The sequence below is a fragment of the Lutjanus erythropterus genome, chromosome 15, assembly GCF_056507025.1.
Source record: "Lutjanus erythropterus isolate fLutEry1 chromosome 15, fLutEry1.hap2, whole genome shotgun sequence".
Lineage (NCBI taxonomy): Eukaryota > Metazoa > Chordata > Actinopteri > Lutjaniformes > Lutjanidae > Lutjanus > Lutjanus erythropterus.
Genome location: NC_139331.1, coordinates 24,904,234 through 24,922,627, shown reverse-complemented (window position 1 = coordinate 24,922,627; position 18,394 = coordinate 24,904,234). Strand labels below are relative to the sequence as shown.

At 42.3% G+C, this 18,394-nt stretch overlaps 1 protein-coding gene across 2 annotated transcripts in view; it reads left to right on the top strand.

The window, feature by feature from the left end:
- Positions 1 to 18,394, top strand: part of LOC146314490 (pleckstrin homology domain-containing family G member 1) — a 60,801-nt gene that overhangs the window by 38,467 nt on the left and 3,940 nt on the right. For both annotated transcript variants that reach the window (XM_084737299.1, XM_084737298.1), the window contains exons 5-16: positions 7,494 to 7,540; positions 10,823 to 10,973; positions 11,347 to 11,478; positions 13,110 to 13,292; positions 13,388 to 13,483; positions 13,876 to 13,962; positions 14,378 to 14,411; positions 14,812 to 14,904; positions 15,008 to 15,069; positions 15,181 to 15,366; positions 15,479 to 15,598; positions 16,506 to 18,360. In XM_084737299.1, coding sequence (XP_084593425.1) covers positions 7,494 to 7,540; positions 10,823 to 10,973; positions 11,347 to 11,478; positions 13,110 to 13,292; positions 13,388 to 13,483; positions 13,876 to 13,962; positions 14,378 to 14,411; positions 14,812 to 14,904; positions 15,008 to 15,069; positions 15,181 to 15,366; positions 15,479 to 15,598; positions 16,506 to 18,360 — 3,046 coding nt within the window. The remainder of the gene's footprint in view (positions 1 to 7,493; positions 7,541 to 10,822; positions 10,974 to 11,346; positions 11,479 to 13,109; positions 13,293 to 13,387; positions 13,484 to 13,875; positions 13,963 to 14,377; positions 14,412 to 14,811; positions 14,905 to 15,007; positions 15,070 to 15,180; positions 15,367 to 15,478; positions 15,599 to 16,505; positions 18,361 to 18,394) is intronic.

Sequence of the window (18,394 nt, the reverse complement as noted above, 5' to 3'; positions counted from 1 at the left end):
GACAACAAGATAAAGTGGTCAAAATACTCAAAATATAGTGCACACTTCCACATGAAAGGAAAAATACGATAAAAATGGTTTTATTTTTTTTGGTTTGTGACAGAAAGGCAGTATCTGGTTTGGACCGCTTGTCGCATTTCCTATTTATGACTTGTTAATGAGACATTTCCCCTCCAAACTTCTCAGCTGGTGGCATTTAAATAACAGTTCAAAGCCCAATGGAGAAAACTTATCCCATAAAAGCAAGGGTTTTATTAATATTGTACGAGTTTGTGAAACAGGACTTAGTTTTTTCTTTTTTCTCTGAACATTGTTGCATCAGAATTGGCAATCTAATGATGAATCATAATAATATATGAGTCACAGCAGCCTTTTTCTGCTTTTAGTGAGTATTTTTACTGTAATTACTACTTGTAAATGAGTATTTTAGTTACAACTATCACAAGGAAGTTTTCTATTTTGCTTATTTTGGAGGCCCTGTGAACAAAACCAGGAGTATTTCCACTGCCAAAACCATCAAATATAATCTCCTCCTGCTTCTTTTTAACTGCCTAAGGCGCGACACACTGTAACTTTGACTGGGAAAGTGTAAACACACCCTCATTTCATCTGGAATAAGGAGAGTCCGACCCAGTGACATTAAGAATAAATATATAGAAATACCCAATCTTCTCACTAATAGTCTCTTATGTAGGTCATATGGAGGCATCAGTAATAAACTGGTACTTTCATAACCAGTTAAAAACTCCTTGTAGTAGCTTTAAGTAAAGGTTCTGAATACTTCTTCCAACACTGTCTGTCTCTCTGCCCACATGCACACTCCTCCTCTTCTTGTTGGAACTCGTCCAAACAGCTGGTTTGAACACACGCTCACGCACACACAGGCAAACACAAGACAGAAAATGGGAAACAGGCTTTTTATAAGAGATAAGTTCACAAAAATCAGGTGAAGGCGCAGCATGGGGTCAGTTAAGTTTATTGAGGCTGGTAGCATTATTTTGGTGGTTGGAATGTCAGTTTTAAGTGCATCAGGAGGGAGGGAGGGAGGGAGGACAACTCCAGAGGAATTTTAAGGACCGTCCAAATGTATAATCACCTTTTACAGGAGGGGATAATAGCAGGGCTTCATCAAGAAAAACTGGACTCAGCAACACTGGCATCACCGCTCCTTCTCTCTGTGTGTTCTGTTTGCGCTCCTCGCCCGTCCGTGCCTTAAAAAACAAAATTATTGCATGATTATGTCCCATGATAATGTGCCGCATTCCAGCACTTCCTCTAAAACACTTTACATTCCCTCCCTGCCCGACTGCAATTACACCCAAGACCGCAGAGCAACTGTCTGACCATCAAGTCACAGTCACCGTCACAGACTCCCTAAATACAGCAGCTGTTGTTGAGACAAACCCGTTTTATAGCAGCCCACAGCACCGCTCTGCATAATTAACTGAGATCCATAAACAAACCAGCATGATGACATCTCGTAACCAACTGATTCATGTTACAGTGTCACAAAAAACTCTCAACGGGGAAAGAGGCTGGTCTTATATAATCCTCTATCCTGAAAATCAGACAAGCTATTGTTCGTTTCTATCCTGTAGCCACTGCAGTTTTATCATAAAACCAGTATAACATCCTTATGGTATTTATTCTGTGATTTATTCGGGGATTAAACTGGGTTAAAGCCAGCTGAAAGCAAAGCTCCACCTTTGTAAGTCCAAATCACATCCTGCCAGGAGCCTCAGATAACTTCTCTGCAGATGTCCATTAAAACTATTAAAAGTTTTCCTCACTTTTTACTCGAAGAGCTGCAGGACCTATCATATGCGTGCATATACACACCTGTGTGGCGTTTCACAGCCACCCACACAGAATCACTGCCTCCGCTGGGAAGTTGAAACGCTAAGTTGAACCCAAGACGACCTTGAAAGTCCGAGGAACCTCACCAACCCCAACCTCAAAATAATAGATGACTGCTCTGCATGTCAACAACAGTGAAAGGTGTCAAGTTATGGACGTTGCTACAGTCACCAAAAAAAAGTTTTTGTACTGGAGTGTGGTCAACTTGGGTGTGAGATCAGTGAAACAGGAAAGGAGAAACTTGATGGGAAGTTCTACCAGGTTCCAGGCTTGCTCATCTGTTATTGGAGCACAGGGCAAAAAGGGGCGGGACTTAGGAAGGGTTAGTTAGTTAAAGTGTATAAATACTTAACTGCAGTACACAGGTTTAACCTGGTGAAGTTTGACTCTTTAGTCGCTGTGTTTGTCAAATCTGGGCTCGATCAGACATTTATTAACTTGAAGTTTACTGTATGAAAACATAATGTTTCAGATTAGATTAAAAGTTCATTCTTGACTTTGGAAATAGAAGTTTGCGGAAAAATAATCTCACCTCAGGTTCCATTAGTAGCTGTTCTGAAGGTTTCTATCATATCAGCAGATGACTTTGGCCCATTTCCTGTGGGACTGTAGTTGTTCTGAACACTTTAAACCCTCCTCATCCAGGCTGCCTTAAAAGTTGAGATTGAAAGTGTACTTTTGACCTTGGAAATAACACAAGAAGTCCTTTAAATGGTCAGACAAAATTGAATCACAAGCACACTGCAGCGGGTCAAACTTCATCTGCTGAAGAAGATATGATTTAAAGCTCAAGAGCAGATGTTTTCAATAAAAAATAGTTTTAATATCCAAAATAATTAATTACATCCCCTATATAGTCATATTCATATTGGAAGCAGTTGAGATGAAAATACAGTAGCTGTGTTTATAGAGATAGCATCTTTTAGCTTCTATAGATTTTATTAGTGAGGAGGAGGAGAGCTTCGTCTGCAGCCAGACTGTCGCCTGGAAAGATTTAGTCACCACTGACCATCACAACCTCCCCCTTCCTTTACATTGAGACATCCAAGGACTAACATAACAAGTGTGTGTGTGTGAGAGTGTGTGTGTGTGCCTTCATCATTTTACAGTCTGACTTCTGGTAAAAGGGTTCTAACCAGAATAGTAACTAGAGTTCTTTTGTTCTGCTGGTGGTTAGTCATGGTTGCTAAGACCCAGAAAACCCACAAAACCTCTCTTTCACTATCTGCTGTGAAATGCAAACACACGCGCACACACACGCACATACAGTGGCCCAGCGTAGTGTTTGAAGAAGACACAGATCTAGTTGTAAATCTCTTCCCCTCTCTCAGATAATTGGCCATCTATCCTCATGTTCCTCACTGTGCTATGTGTTGAGTAAGCCTTTAAAGCGTTTTATGGGTTGCTACATGCTGACTGAAGCACAGAGGGCACAATTACAACAAGATCAGAAGCTCCTTTTGTTTTTTTTTTTGCTCCACAGTGATCTGTCATGACAGTGCTCACCTGATGACTCACTGCGAGCAGTCCAGTCTCGACAAATCACTACAGAAACTGCTGATTTATGACTTTGACTTTGCTGTTTTTTGTTTCACTGTCATCATCATTAGCCACGGCTCAAAAAACTTAAAGAGATAGATTGGATTATTCGATGTGGGGTGGGAGAGGTACTTATCGACAGTCGACGTGCCCCGAGTTTGGAAAAACAGAGAGGAGCACCGGCACCAAAGCTAAGTAATGTAGTGCTGTCATCAACAAAAGGTGTTTTAGCCAACTTAAAAAAGGTCCACCTAAAAAAATCAGCCACGCTCCATGAGCAAAATTACTCATTTTACCTCACAAAACACAGGAGCGGCTGGTCTACCGCTGCCTTGTCCTGTTAGTTTGTTGTGGTTGTTGTGTAAGGTACGGTGAATCCGAACTAACCTTTTAAAACACTGAGGTCACACAAAGACATTAACAGATTGAGGCAGCGGTAGACCAGAAACTCCTGTGTCCTGCAAGGTTAAATTACCGATTTCGTCTATGGAGTTCAGTCGGTTTGGAAAGAGCCATATTTGGCTTATGTAACAGCGGCTTCCCATCAGAAAACGGCAAAATAAAGTGGTGAAAATATTTTCAGTATCACATACACTTAAACTTATAGTGTTTCTTAGGTAATACACTGACTGTCAATAAAATTATCCAAAGTATACCTTTTAAATCTTTCTATATAATTTGTATCCTGATACTCCGGAGAGGGATATGTGTGACTTTCAGCCAGCTCAGAGTTCAAAACACTCACATGCAGCATTTGGACATGCTGATTATATGATCAGACAGAGTTTGTATATTTCTTAAAGGGAAGTATATCATAGATCTGAGCTATTTCAGGGTCTGCCGGTTCCGTGGTCGGGTTCAAAGAGCGTTTGCAGACATGCATGATCGGCACAAATTTTGTATTCCATAGAAGCGTTTGTATATCTTGCGGTCTTGCACTCACGGTCCAGAAGGATATTAAAGAGTGTGTATTAGGAGTGTGTGTGGGTGTGTGTGTCATCAGAAATCGATGGTGGCACATCTGGTTGTGTTTAGCCCTGGTCTGTGGCGGCAGACTGCTGGAGACGAGGAGGAGAGCTCTGCTCTTCAATTTAGGACGGTTCCCACGGAGCACCTCAGGCTAACAAATCACCACAAACTGTCTGTGTGCATTTGTGTGTGTGTGTGTGTCCAGTATATTTTGGATGGGATGCACTGTGTGTATTTTGTATAGATTGAATTGTTTGCTGTGGCTTGAATAGGAATCTATATTTACCTGCAGAAAGAAACAAAACATTCACATACATCCTGATATATTCATACAGAAAGTCCACTATGCATCACATGTTGGAAAATGTGAGTGAATGTCCACATTTCTCTGTACATGTGTGTGTTTGTACATTATGAACCAGGACAGACCGCTGTCATCTGCGCTGTGTGTTTATGATGTTGCTTCCTGATAGTTGTCCACATCCTGCAACCCCCAAGTGTTTATGGACACAAATAGAGTTCAATTAGATTCTCACGTTATGCAACCGTGAGGGGTTCATCTCCCGGCCTCCGGCACAGCACGACGAACGGACAAACTAACACCGAGGCTAGAGCAGAAGGCTCGACAACGTCTCTACTTTTGAAGGAAATTCAGGAGGACGTAACCATCCTGACATAGTTTACAAGACCTTTATCCAAGGTATATTTTGTATTCAGTGTCAAAGAGAAGCATTATCTCTACGAGGGATGTCAAGATGTCAGTACCAGAGAAATTATACCCATTATTGATACCCAGTTCGACACAATGGTAAAAATAGACAATAAGGGCAAAAGACTGAGGGGGATATTTACTAAGCCTGATGCAAACCACTGTTGCCCATGTCAGGAAAGTAAAGGCTGCTGTCTTCAAGGTGCCTCACTAAGTCAGAAACGGTTTCCTGCTTTCATCTGAGAGGGTCGATGGCACCATTTGTGTACTGGTTATTGCAGATTCATTATTAATACCTGATGATCTGCCTCAAACTCAAAGTACATCCATACACAACTCTTTTTTTGTTTGTTTGATTTAGTCGAGGCAGAGCTGTCACCGCAGCTGCACTTGTTGTTGTTTTTCTTCTTCCAAGCTGGTAGGCAATTTTCTTCTTCCTTTGGCATTTAAACACAGACTAAAACACTTGTAGGCATACATGCTGTCCTTGTCGGGTCTGGTACCTTCAGTAACTGTAGAAAAATAAGTACGGTCACGTTTTCAGAGTTTCAGAAATCGACTACTGAAGCATCGGTTGTCATGATGTCCCTACAAAACTAGAACAAACTGGACAGAGTTGTTCAACTAGGTGGCAAGATAACAGGGGTGTGCAGTAGTACTTACATGACAGACCAGTACACCATGAATTTAGCTCACAAGATCATAGCAAACCCACTGCACCTTCTGTGACCTGATATTGTACTTTTATCTTCAGGGCGAAGGTGTGGCTCGCACAGGATGCACACTAAAAGAGGCATCACATCCTTTGTCTGAATTTGCACTTGACATCCTTTAAGATATTTTTATGATGTTTTATATTATATTATATGTTGTATGGGTGTCCGTTTATGTTCACAAATTCCCTAAGTCGCAAGAAAGGCTTCATTCATTCTTTAAGAGGAGTGGATGAACACAAGATTATGAATGCGAGGAAAATTAGAGGAGTATGCATAAAAGATCGATGAAGAGATGAGATGGAAAATGTGTTACAGAAATAGAAATCGGGACGATATGGATATGGAGAGCAAAGGAAGTCTCTGTGAGAGGAAGAGGTTCATTCTGGCTTTGACGAGTCACGCCGTTTCTGATGTCTTTGATGTTCAGAGAGGCATGCAAGGTGGGAAAAGTCTCAATTAAAGGGGCGGCTATGAAGTATGAGGAGATATTTAATCCGAGTGCTCAGGGCTGCTGGGATCAACAGAGACTTAAAGGCCAGGACGAAAGGCTAATCACAAGCTACAGGGTTGACTTTCAATTAGTAGCGGTGAGCGGAGGAGAGAGGATGCCTTGTCTGTGTGCTCGGAGTGTGCAGAGCTGTAAACATGAAATAACCATCCGGTCATCAAAACTGCACCGGACCACTGCAGAAACAGTACAACCAGTGATTAAGAGACGAAAATAGTCGAGACGATAAATCTCGACCATAAAAAGATCGTACAGTAACAGCTGTTTTGTATGTTTTAGTCCTTTATTGCAAGGCACATATACTTAATATTACAACTAACCATTCTGCAAACTGCGCCGCTGTGTTTTAGAAAGTTAAACTTATTTCTTGTTCCAGGCATCCATTGTGTTCAAATCACTTTTGTATGATATGAAGATTTATTAGCAGACTTATGAAACTTGCCGTGGTTGTGTAATCCAGCTTTGTGAACACCATGTCTGCAAAACTTTATTGTTACAAGGAAACTCAGTCAATCAATCAAAGGATTAAACTGCAGTACAAGGAAACAATTGTGTAACATTCACAAAAGCTAATATGGAACTGATGTTCAATGTGATCAGTCATCTGCTAATAGATTTTCTCACCGCTGAGAAGCAAATCACAGCTGTCTGTGATGGTGACACGAAAAACAGAAAATCTTCATAGCTGCATGACCAGCAAACATTTGTATTGAATTAAACATTTAGTTATATTTTACAGAAGTGGGAACAGGTCATTGTTTTGCAAGTCATAAGCAATTTCCCACGTCACGTCCCAAGACCTAATCCCCGAGTTTCGAATTTTAAACAAGTCGTAATGCGCTCTTTACCAAATGAAATGCCATTTTTGCACCAGAGCCATGATTTATTGTGGAAGTTGTTGCGTCTCCGTCTGTGATTTTTAACCCGCATGTTGTGCATGCTGCAGTTTGTTGGCCACCGTGTAGTTTTTTGGGTTTTTTTGCAAACAAAACGATCATTTTTTCCAGCTGGAGCTCAGTAATGTAACGTTGGTTCTTCATGGTTCTGTCCTGCAACTTGATCGGATGCTGCCGGTTTGGGTCAGACAAAGGGGTATCTGGGGAATTCAGTGTCGACGTGTGTTTTTTTTTTATGAAAGCATTGCATATTATGCCTTTAAACGCATCATCTAATTTGTCCTTGTCGTGTTTTACAGAGTGAAGAATTCCACATTTACACACAGTACTGCACCAACTACCCACGGTAAGACGGCATCCAGAATGTGTGTGTGTTTGTGTTACAGTATCTGCTGTTCATCTTCTCGTTGCCATTGTCATCTTATCTTGATCTCACCTCCTCCACATACCGTCTTCCCAGCGTCTCACATGGCTCCATTGTGTACGTCGATCAATGCATTACCTTTTTTTTCCCCCCCTCCCTGACAAACTGACACACTCCATAGAAGCAGGAGTCAAAGTGTCTACCTTCAGTTGTGCCTCAGGGTCTCTTCACCTCCCTCCCTCCTCCCTCCTCCCTCCGCCGTGCTCCATTTTTTTTCTCCTCCACTCTTTTCTTCGCTGCCTATTGACAGAGTTACAGCTCGCACACTGACAGACGGGTTATTACGGTTGTCACCTTATCATACCTGACACTGTTAATGTTTTATTAAGCTTTGTGTGAGTGTGGTCCTGTGGGAGAACGTGAGGAGGAACCATGTGAAGTTTTTGTGTGTCAGTGTGTTTAAACTGTGTGTGTGATTAAATGAGCTGAAACATGAGGCCGCATTCTTAGAAATAAGGGTGCTAACCGGAACCATAAAGGGTTCTTCGGCTTGTTCCCATAGGAAAATCCTTTTTTGGTTCCTGGTAGAACCTTTCGTAAAGCTTCCACTTGGAACCCTGTCAGAGAGTTCTATGTAGAACCCAACATAAACGGTTACACCTACAACCATCTGTGATAAGTTTCACCCAGAACCCCCTATGAGAGGTTCTAAACAGAACCTGTCTGTGATGTACTGGTTCCACCCAAAATCTGTCTAGTTCTACCGAGAATCTTTTCATATTGCAAGGGTTTTCTTCAGAACCCACCCAGGTCGTTCTATGGAGAACCTTTTTATAATCCTAGGGTTTTATCTAGAACATGATTAGTAGAACCTTTTTAATATTCAAACAGTTTTATATAGAACCCTTTTATATTCAAAGGGTTTATCAAGAACAGAGTCAGAGAGTTCTAACGAGAACCTTTTTATATTTTTGAGTGTTTTATCTAGAACATGCTCAATGGGTTCTACAGAGAACCTTGTTATATTCCAAGTGTTTTATCTAGAACCCATTGAGGCGGATCTAACAAGAATCTTTTTATGTTCCAAGAACACACTAAGAAGGGTTCTACCATGAACTTTTTTAGATTCTAAGGATTTTATCTTAGAAGCCTTTTATATTATGGTACAAAGAACCCTTGATGAAAGAGTCCTTTTAAGGATCTCAACAATCCTTGAAGAACTCTTTCTTCCAAAAAGGGTTTCTTTGGACAAAAAGGGTTCTTAATGGAACCCTTAGTCTTACAAAGAACCCTTGACAAACCCTTTTCTTCAAAAAAGGTTCTTCGGAAGCAAATGGTCCTGAGTAGAACCTCGGTCCTTCATGAAGAACCCTTTTGGAACCCTTATTTCTAAGAGTGTATCCCTCATACTGACACACTGCACCCACTGAACACACCTCCACCTGCGGCTACCATCTTTCTCTGTTTCTCACCGTGTGATGAAAAAGACGCGTGGGGAAGAATATTTACAAGCTAATCATGACTAATTGAATGAGGTGTGTGTGTGTGTGTGTGTGTGTGTGTGTGTGTGTGTGTGTGTGTGTGTGTGTGTGTGTGTGTGTGCGCATGTGTGTGAAGGGACTATTGTCAGCTGTTTGAGATAGACCCTCTCCCACTTCCACACCACAGCTGGTGACCCCAACCAAGGTCACACACAACAGACACACACACACAAACATACATACACACACACACGGGAGATACTCACACACACACACACAAACACACATACACACTGGGGCTGCAGATGTATCACTAAGGTCGGGTTTCCTCCAGAACAATGTGAGGCCTGTGTGCAGCTTCAGTGGAATTTAGGCATGCAGACATGCACATGCGTGCACGCGCACACGCACACACACAAAGACACAGAAGAAAGATAAGTTTGGGGCAATTCACAACTGTCTTTTTCTCTGTCTTTTTCCACTGTGCGTGTGTCCGCACACACACGTGCAGCCTACATTGGTTAGTGAAAAAGGCTCTTTCTTCCCCAGTCGGTCCCACAGTAAAGCAGCTCCAGTGACCAGTAGATTCAGGTCTCAAACGTTGTACGGTTCAGCTGGTTTAGTGTGGACCCAAAAAATCAATTAATTTCTTTCTTGGAAAAGAATAAAAGCATCAAATGTAGTTTGAGATTGAGATCTGAGGCTGAAACTGGACCAAACGATAATCATTTATCAACCTTCAGTGGAAATCAAAAGCAAATTAGAATTAAAAATGAATTTAAAAAGTTTATTTTTACATGTGGGAACAGTTTTCATACTAATGTGCTTCTAATGGCATTAATGTGGGACAAAATCTACAGTCCTTGTTCTGTTAAAAGTTATATTCCAAAGCCTATTTGAAGTTAATGTCCAGTGCATAAGGTTTACAAGCATCTGTTGGAAAATGTGGAAGAAACTGAGCTTAGTATTTGTTTTCTATTGTTACAATATATGTTTTTGATGAGTGTATAATCATCTGAGAATCATGCTTTTGCAACCTTAGTATGAGTCATTCAATGAGCCACAGAGGACGCTTGTAGTTAATGTGAGTTTTTAGCAGTATCTACATTTGGAATAAACCCACTTTGTTTGTTTAACTCACACTGCTTCAGTCTCATATTAACTTAAAAAAAACTTGAACTGAATGATTTTGTCTCCCATCACTTACATTGGAGGCATGTTTAGAAAAGGATTGTTTCATGGTCAGTATGAACAAGAGGAACAATTATAGCAGCAGTTGGGTCAAATTACTTTAAAATATAGTCACTTAGTGGACACAAATTACATGGTAATTCTTGTAATTAGTACCATAATCCACTGGATTGCAAAAAAAAAAAAATCGCTTCTGAATACTTGCAAAGTTTCAAAAATCTTGCACCCTATACACTTGCAAAACTGTAATTTAAGTTAAATTCTTAATGTGATTTGGCACATTTGAACTATAGGCAGGGTGTACAGGCATGCATTAGGTAGTACATGGGTTATAGAGCGTCACAGCTAGCACTTATAATTAACTGGAAAGTCGACACACCATGGTTCATATAGAGAATATTATTAAATGTGTTATTTTGTGTATATTAGTCATATAGATCATACAAATACTCGAATATGTTCCCACACAGTTTTTTTTTAGTGTTGTCTGTCAGGATACAAATCTCACTTGTCATCACACTTCTTCTCGCTTGTCAAATTATGTTTTACTACACATCCCTGACATCTTATTCTCCGTGTTTTGTCTCCGCAGGTCGGTGGCTGTGCTAACTGAGTGCATGAGGAACAAGGCGTTGGCCAAGTTTTTCCGCGAGCGCCAGGAATCTCTGCGGCACTCCTTGCCCCTGGGCTCCTATCTGCTCAAGCCAGTGCAGAGGATCCTCAAGTACCATCTACTGCTGCATGTACGTCTGTCAAACGCACACACTTACACGCAAACAGTTGCTTTCTATCCCACGTACATGCAAGCACAGGCACAGGACACTATTGCTTTTATCTATACCAGTACAAATGGATCTGTGCGGTTAAATAACAGCATTTTTGACTCAGCTCCCAGTGAAAATCTCCACTGGAGAAGCCAAATGTTTTGCCATATGGTGCTCAGTATGTACGTTCCTGTGTATGTACATGTGCTTGCATTAGAGTGCATGCACAAGTGTGTGTTTATGTGCAGAAACACACACAGGGGTGCCTGTATTATGAGCGCACTCCTATGCATGTGTCTTTGTGCATACAGTTTGTGCAAGTGTCGACTCCCAGCGTTGTGTGTGTGTGCAGGAGATAGCCAACCACATGGAGAAGGACACAGAGACCTACGAGGTTGTGCAGGAAGCCATAGACACCATGCAGAGAGTGGCCTGGCACATCAATGACATGAAGAGGAAACACGAGCACGCCGTTAGGTTGCAGGTAGGAATCATTAAATGCTGAGCGTGTGATCTCATCCTCCACTTGTTCCACGTCTCTCATTATTCCTGTAAATAAAACAGACACGATGGGTTCAAGTCTTTCAAGAAGCAGAAGTCTTTTATTGTTGTGCAGAACTTTTATGTGAACTCTCGGCTCGATTCAGCCAAGCCTCTGATCCTCCCCGCGTCTTATACAAGTCGCTGTGTTTTCCACTGAGCTAATGATGGCCTTGCATAAGGAGGACACATAAAAGGGAAGCTTGTTTCTTTTATCAGCTGGGAGCCAGAAGGGTCAGATGGATGCAGGAATGTGTGTAGAAGCGTTTACTCTCAGTGTCTGGAGAATCTGGAGAAAGAACTGGCTTGACTAAAATTTTCAGTTTTTATTGTTTTGTCCTCTTCATTATCATCTATTTTTGCTTAGAACTTTTCCTTTCTCTTTGTACTTTGCCTCAACTTTTTCATTTTCATTGTCTTTAGAGTGGGATGCAGTAACAAAGAATAATTAAATCTAAGATGAGTTCTGATGAGAGTTTGGCAAAACTAGGTTTAAAATGAGTAAATCCAGATGTAAAATTAAGCAGAGCCTATTGCACAATTAAAAATTATCTTAGTTTAATGAATCCAAGTTTATGGAATATAAATCGAACTTAAACCGAAAGTTGTGTTTATGTGTTTATGTGTATGTTTGCTTTGACAAAACAAAACATTACACTGTTTGCTAAAAAAGTTAAAGTTATTAACAAAAAAACAAAATCAAGACATTGCATGTTTTGCTAGTAAGTTTATATTGTTTGCTAGCTAAAAATCATGATGGCTCTGCAGAAATGCTCTAAATTCTCATTTCCTTTCTCCATTTAAAGCTACAGTGAACCACAGTATAAATATGTTATTTTTACCTAATGCCTTCCCACATACTGGAGTGCCTAAACAGTACTGGAATTGCATAAATTGGGAATGACTGGAAAGCTGAGACTCTCGAGGATTCAGTGATCCCGGTCATATTCATGTGTGAGTCTCCATAGTAGCAATTTCATTGTAGTGAGGCATTTTTTTTTAAAACTTGACCTCACTCTATAAAATGTGGATAATCACAGCCTGATGAAAATCCACAACCACAAACTTGAGACCTGAGGCCTTCAGACGATGCCTGGCTTTCCTACCTATACTGACAATAACAGGGTTTGTAAGCAATGTCCAGAACAGAAGCGCTTGCCAGTAAAAAATGCAATTCTTCCAGAAAATATCCAAATATCAAAAGGTTTTGATACCAAATCACACCATGATTTTTTCTATGGTGATCCTCAAGGTCTCGGTGTCTTAATGTGATGTTTTGGAGAGATTTTTAACAATTTTTATAAATTTTTGAATGGTAAAAAATGGTCACATTTTGTGCCGAATCTGTAATAAATAGTATAAACCCAAAAACTGCTAAACTGCTGAGTATGGAGATGATTATTTTATACTTAAATTCAGCTTTATTCTTTATGTGTGGTAGGTCAAATGTTAATTTTTCTGCAATGTTGTTTTTTATTATTATTTTCTGTTTTATTTGAAATTGTTTCCTGCTCTCTGTTAAAATAAACAACATTATTTGACTCCTCTCACTGTATTTCTCTGTGCTTTCTGCAGGAAATCCAGAGCCTGCTGACGAACTGGAAGGGCCCCGATCTGATCGGCTACGGAGAGCTGGTTCTTGAAGGAACGTTTCGTCTGCAGCGAGCCAAAAACGAGAGAACTCTCTTCCTGTTTGACAAGCTCTTGCTCATTACCAAGAAACGAGAAGAAACCTACACCTACAAGGCTCACATACTGGTCAGTCATTACAGGTCCCAAAGAGACACTAAAAACACACACGTTTCTGCTCAGTAAAAGTATTTTTAACTCCGGTTCCTACGTGTCTCTTGCAGTGCTGCAACCTGATGCTGGTGGAAGTTATTCCGAAAGAACCGCTGAGTTTCAGCGTGTTTCACTACAAGAACCCTAAACTTCAGCACACGGTTCAGGTATGGCGACATTGCATAAGAGATAACACATCATAACACAAGTCCAAGTCTTTGTGAGTGTAATTACATGTTTTGGTAGAAGTGTGCAGCTACCTGCAGCATTGAGCAAGAATGCAATCAGAAAGTGTGGCGATTATTTGCAGGTGTCTGATTGTTTTGTTGAGAGCCTTGGCTCACCTCAGCGAGCTGCACAGACATGTTGAGCGCTCAGAGGCTAATTCAGCCATTGTTGTTACCTAACCACTGTGTCCTGGACAAAAATATAAGATAATCTGTGTGACGTAAGAAAGCCATGTTCCAAATGTTAAAGCGTTTATCCCACCCTCTCAGCCACCTTTTAAAGAGCATGTCTGATGTTATCTTCTCTGTGATGTTTCCCACTCCACCCTCAGGCCAAATCGCAGCAAGACAAGCGCATGTGGATCCTACACCTCAAGAGACTCATACTTGAAAATCATCCGGCCAAAATCCCCGCCAAGGTAAGAGCAGTTTGTCTCCTGACAGCTCACTGATGGCGTAAACACAGGCTTTGAGTGGGATGTTTTGGAAATGTCACTCCCTCTAGCCCACTTCCTATCTCCGTCATCTCCATCTTTCTTTCCCCTCCTCGCTCTCCTTTAATGTCTTCGGAGTTCTTCCACTCATTTATTTTCATTCAAACACAATCCCTGTTCTGTGTCTTCATCTGCCTTTGGCCGTGCGCGACTGGAAACTGAGGGTTTGTCTCCAGGGCTGAAGGTCACTGAGAAAGTTCAGTGTGATTACATAAAGGGGCTGCTTGTTAACTGTCAGACTTATCCTCGGCCTGTCGTGTGGCGCCACCTAGTGGCAAAGCTCATGTACATCCATTATCTAACCTGTTGAACTCACCCTTTTTTGTTGCTTGAATTCTAGGCTAAGCAAGCCATTCTGGAGATGGATGCGATGCGTAAGTGCCAATTTGCTTTATATAGGAAAATAAATTAATGAAAATCATATCCTGCTACATATTTTGGTAAAACTTTCTATGAAGGCCATATCTGCAATACATTTTAAGCACATTCATAAGACTTTCTAATCATGTATGACAACTTGCAACAAGATTTCTGAAGTATTATAAGCAGTGCACATAATGTATCATAAGTTCAAAATTCATAGTGCTTTATACTTAATCAATAATACACTAAAGCCTTATAAATGCATTCTTAAGTCTTATGAATGTGCTCGTATTGCACAGTGAGGATGACCTCCATGTATTTTATGTTCTTTTGCCACATGTTTAACCATATTTAATGCACTGCATTCTTCATGTATTTTTTGTGTGACATCTTTTCTTGTTATTTCTTCAGATCATCCCGGGTTTCATTACAGCCCTGATGGAGACAAGAAGGATTCCCCTCAGACCAAGGAGGGTCCCACCCCTCGTAGAGGACGCAGGAAAGGTAAGATATAACAAAAAACAAAATACTGTGTTTAAAAGATTACACAACTTTTTAAGGATGCACTTTAAAAGCTCACCATTAATTAATTTGTTTGACTTCCCAGAACCTCTGTCTAAATTATTGAAGAACGCCAAGCAAAATGCTGCCAACACAGACGGCGAAAAGGTGAGTGATGGTCCAGTGAGATGGTGGGCATGTTTTAAGTTGACATGAGTACAAACACTCACACTCACACATGTGTCATTTAACTAAATATCTTGACTTGCTCCTTTTCAGCGAACAAGTCTGGGTGCCACCCTGCTCTCCCCAGTGTCCCAGCTGGCTTTGGGCACTATCGGTCGCAGCCGCAGCCTCATCAACCAATCACAGGAGTCCCTGGATCCCGGCGATCACTATGACCACAGTGACAGAGAAGAGGAGCCACATCAGCAAGATGCTGATGACGAAGACGACAGCGGTCTGGTGAGTTCAAATCTGCCCAGCGAATGATGTTCATTATATAATCACTTCCAAGAAGAATCCACCTTCATCTCTTGTCCTTCAAACATGTTAATGCTGACATTTCTGAATTCAGGGAGGTGGAAAGAGGCTGCGAGTCCCTGGGAAAAGCAGCAGAAAGAGGCTGAACCCTCAGGCATCTGTCGACAGTATAGAACAGTGGAAAGCCTTCAACATGAGCTCCTCAGACCTACAGGTATTGATCACAAATACACCCCTTTAATCTACCTCTGTCTTGGTGTTTTTAGTAGGGCTGTGGTCAAAGAAAATCTTGGTCGACTGCAATTCAACCTACTCTTCAACCCATTGATTGGTCTGTTCAAGGAAAATTACATTTCTTTTTCACATGTAGGTGTATTTTACCTCCAGGTGTCCAGCAAATAATTTTACATAAAGTAGCAACACACACACTGGCTTCTGTAACAGCAACGCTAACGTTAGTTGAGCCAGCACTGAATCACATTATAAACTTTGTAACATTAAACAGTTGTGGACATCCGTTTTACTACTCTTATTATTTAGTTGCTTCAAATGAGGCTTAACATTAACACAGTTTCTCGAGACTGTCCCTCGATATTACAACATTAATCATCGCCCCAGCCTGTGGGAGTAGCCATGTTAGCAACATGCTCATGCCAAATGCAACAGGCTAATCTACAAAATAAACACTAAAACATCATAAAACATGGAAAAAGTTTTCGGGTTTGAAGTCAGGTAACAGACAGATGTATTGAGCTTGAACTGGTACCGCCCGACCTTTGTTGAGAAAGAAGTCCACTGATGTAAAATTCACACACACGCTGTCATCAAAAATAAATTCAGCTCTTCTGTCCTCTGAGGCTGGTTGCCGATGTAGCGATCTGTGCCATTTCTCTGACATGGCATCAATTAGTTCTGAGCAGAGTAAATGTTCAGTAAATACTTGTCAGTCAAAAATAAAATACATCAGGTCTGCATATGTCCCCCCAACAACCAAAAGTAAAGGAAGAGGTGCATCTCTTCTTATAAAAGTAGCATCAGGGACAATGAAACCAATGAGAAATTGGTCTGACCAGCCCTAGTTTTTAGACTGTCCTAACAACTTCTTCTTTCCTTTTCCACAGAGAGCCAGAGAATCCCTAGTGAGGGAAGGAAGTCACCACCCACCGCTTCTCAGGACACCTCACGTGATGGAGGAACCTCCAGAGACACCCATTCCCTCTGTAATAGTCACTGACAGTGACCCTGCTGTGAGGAATATTTGGGCAGACCACCGTGCTCGCAGGGCCATGTTCCCTACCCGCCAGAGAACCATGCAGCCTGATGATGAGGACGAGGACATCTACCAGATGTTTGTCCCCACAGAGCCAAGCGGACCAGAACCAGAAGCACCCTCGGAGAGGTCAGAAGCCACCTCGTCGCCCAAGACAGCTCGGCCCTGCAGCTGGCATGTCGAACAGGTTCCCACTGTGCAGATTGACCCGCCGCCCAATGGTAGTAGAGTCCTGCGGAGGGCGAGCAGCGCAGGGGAAAAGGCTACAGAGGCTCGACAGAGTCCTGATGATGACCAGTCCGGTCATAGTAACTTGGAAGTGATCCACACTGAATCATCCAGCAATGACATATCTGGATCATCATCAGCCGAGCAGCTGACGATAGACGATATTGAAAATGTGTATGACAACATCAGCTATGAGGACCTGAAGAGCATGGGCCTCGTCAGAAGAGACCCAGAGGAAAGCCAGTCACGGAAAGAAACACCTACAGATGCACAGGGTTCCCAGGGCCAAGCAGCAAGAGCACCAAATGCTCCAGACGTTCCAGGTGCCACAGAGCCGAGGATTGAACCAGACAGTTCCTCGGAGAGCAACAGGTCTTCCACACAGGAGGGGAGGCCGTTTGGGACATGTGACGTCAAGCTGGAAGAGGAGAACATCTATGACACCATCTGTTTTAGGGAGCCCCCGTCAACAGAACTCAAAGGAACGAATGAGGGCAACAAACTACAACAAGAGAGGGACAGTCTGCTGGCCTCTGAACAAGACCTGGCTGAAAGCCTTAGAGGGTTTGTATCTGAGGAGAGCCTCCACTTTGGAGAGGATGAAGGGCCAGACAACTCCCATCCTGCCCCATGTTCCTCTGAGCCAGATTATTCCTCCTCATCTGCCTCCGAGACGTTTTCTCAACAGAAAGGGGATAAGATGTCCGAGCAGGTTGACGAGATCTGGAACGACCTGGAGAACTACATCAAGAGCAACGAGAAGAAAGCTGATCGACTCCCTGCTGCCTTCCCTGTTACTGCCAGTGAGTCTCCTAAGAAGGTGCCCTCAGTCAAAAACAGCCCTAAGAAGACCCCTGTTGTAAGTAGTCCTCAAGCAGCCAGCCCTCCAACCAAGAGTCCCCCAGCACATCAGCCTAAACCCCCACCTGTCACCTCCACACCATCATTCACCATCCCAGTCATCAACCTCCCTGACATTCAGAGTGAAGGCACCACCGCTGAGGAAAACCACAGCCCTCCTCCTGCATCACGCCCCCTTCCTGACACCCCAGAGCCCCTCCCAGGCACTGTTAAGAACATTCGTAAAAGACTGGCTCGCCTAAGCAGCGGCAGCTTCCGCCTAGAGGACGACGACCTGGTGGAGCTTCCTCAACGAAACACATCCCAGAGGGATAGTGCCCTCAAGGATCTTCATAGCTTGTTTCCAGGGGAGCTGGCAGGTCTGGACTCACCCCTGGCCTCGTCCTCTCTCCTGCTGGGTGAATCTGTGGACTTCCCCCTGGAACTGATGGATAAATCAAAGAGCCGGGTGTTCCTGATGGCACGACAGTACAGCCAGAAGATCAAGAAAGCCAACCAGCTGCTGCGCATGAGGAGCATGGATCCTGGAGACTCTTGTAGTCGGGCTAGAGCTGAGAAGAAGCAGAAAGATCTGGCAGCCATCTTAGAAGAGAAGAAACAAGGGGGTGCTGCCATAGGTAACTCAAAACATTTAACTCCAAGAACAGTAAT